Source organism: Tupaia chinensis, unplaced genomic scaffold, assembly GCF_000334495.1.
Source record: "Tupaia chinensis unplaced genomic scaffold, TupChi_1.0 Scaffold000197_1, whole genome shotgun sequence".
Taxonomy (NCBI): domain Eukaryota; kingdom Metazoa; phylum Chordata; class Mammalia; order Scandentia; family Tupaiidae; genus Tupaia; species Tupaia belangeri.
This window is the reverse complement of record NW_006159672.1, coordinates 7,134,884-7,135,941: the sequence shown is the minus strand read 5'-3', so window position 1 is coordinate 7,135,941 and position 1,058 is coordinate 7,134,884. Positions and strand designations below refer to the sequence as shown.

Below are 1,058 nucleotides of genomic sequence, written 5' to 3'. Positions count from 1 at the left end.
CGGGTATCCTTCAACATCCAGGTTCTTCTACAGGCTGCAAAATGCCAGCATTCTTCAAAAGGGAACGCAGAAACCCCATGGCTGGGTCTTTACCTGTTGGAGGCTTAGAAGGCTCTCTGCAAAGATCTTGTATCCTTGAAAGATGAGAGGGTCTTCCTGAGAGCCCCTGCATCCTCTGGGGCAGTGGCTCATGCTGAGGGGCCTGGCTTACTCATGGGTCATGAAGTTTATTTATTCGACCCTACCCTACGGCCTGCTGAATGCAATGGGTGCAGGCCTGGGTCAAGTGGGGATCTCCTTTTCTGCCCGAGTCAGGGCAGATTGGTTCTGTGGGCACATGGGCCAGTCCATGACCAGAAGCCCAATGGGATGAAAACACAGGCAGAACCTTTCTGTGCCTTGGGGAGGGGAGGGGTAGGAGGGGGACGGTGAGGGCAGCCTCAGAACTTGGACTCGGGGTAAAGGCCCAGAGTCTAGAAGAACAGGAAGCAGAACTCAGTTCTGGAATGTGGAGGGGGGTCTCATCCTGTGCTGCCCCCACCAGCTCCCGAATGGGCACCTGATTGGGCTCTGCTGCCCTGTGCCTCCAGACGGTCTCCTGATGCCACTGGCAGGGAGGTAAACAGTCCTCCTCACACTGTCCCTCCCGCTGTCTGGCCCCTACACTCAGCCACCCAATATTTATAAACCAGAGCCCACTCCACACAGGATCCCAACTTCGTCAGCCCACGGCTGTCCCACGCAGCATTCTGGGGTCCTGTCCCCTCCAGGTGAAAAATGAAAATGCTAGAGGTGGGGGTCACCGAGAACAGCTGTGGGAGCCTCCTACTGCCAACACCTCCAGCTGCTCCTGGGCTCCTCCTGGGGGACTGTCCGTGAATCCCTCTGCGGAGAAAAGCAGAGGGTCTCCCCTTTGGGCCGGGGACTCACCTCATCCTCTGCCAGAGTGGGGAGCGGCTCGAAGTCGTAGAAGTCCAGGTCTTTGCCGTCCTCCTCATAAAAATCCGCGGCCGCAGGGTCCATGGCCTGCATCCTGCGGACCGCGGCGCCTCGCACTC

General features: G+C 58.1%; 1 protein-coding gene across 4 annotated transcripts in view; it reads right to left on the bottom strand.

Annotated features, from left to right (window-relative positions):
• Positions 1-1,044, bottom strand: part of KNDC1 (kinase non-catalytic C-lobe domain containing 1) — a 69,026-nt gene extending 67,982 nt beyond the window's left edge. For all 4 annotated transcript variants that reach the window (XM_006146938.3, XM_006146939.3, XM_006146940.3 and 1 more), the window contains exon 1: positions 931-1,044. In XM_006146938.3, the coding sequence (XP_006147000.1) occupies positions 931-1,032 (102 nt within the window). In that variant the 5' untranslated portion in view covers positions 1,033-1,044. The remainder of the gene's footprint in view (positions 1-930) is intronic.
• Positions 1,045-1,058: the final 14 nt, after the last annotated feature.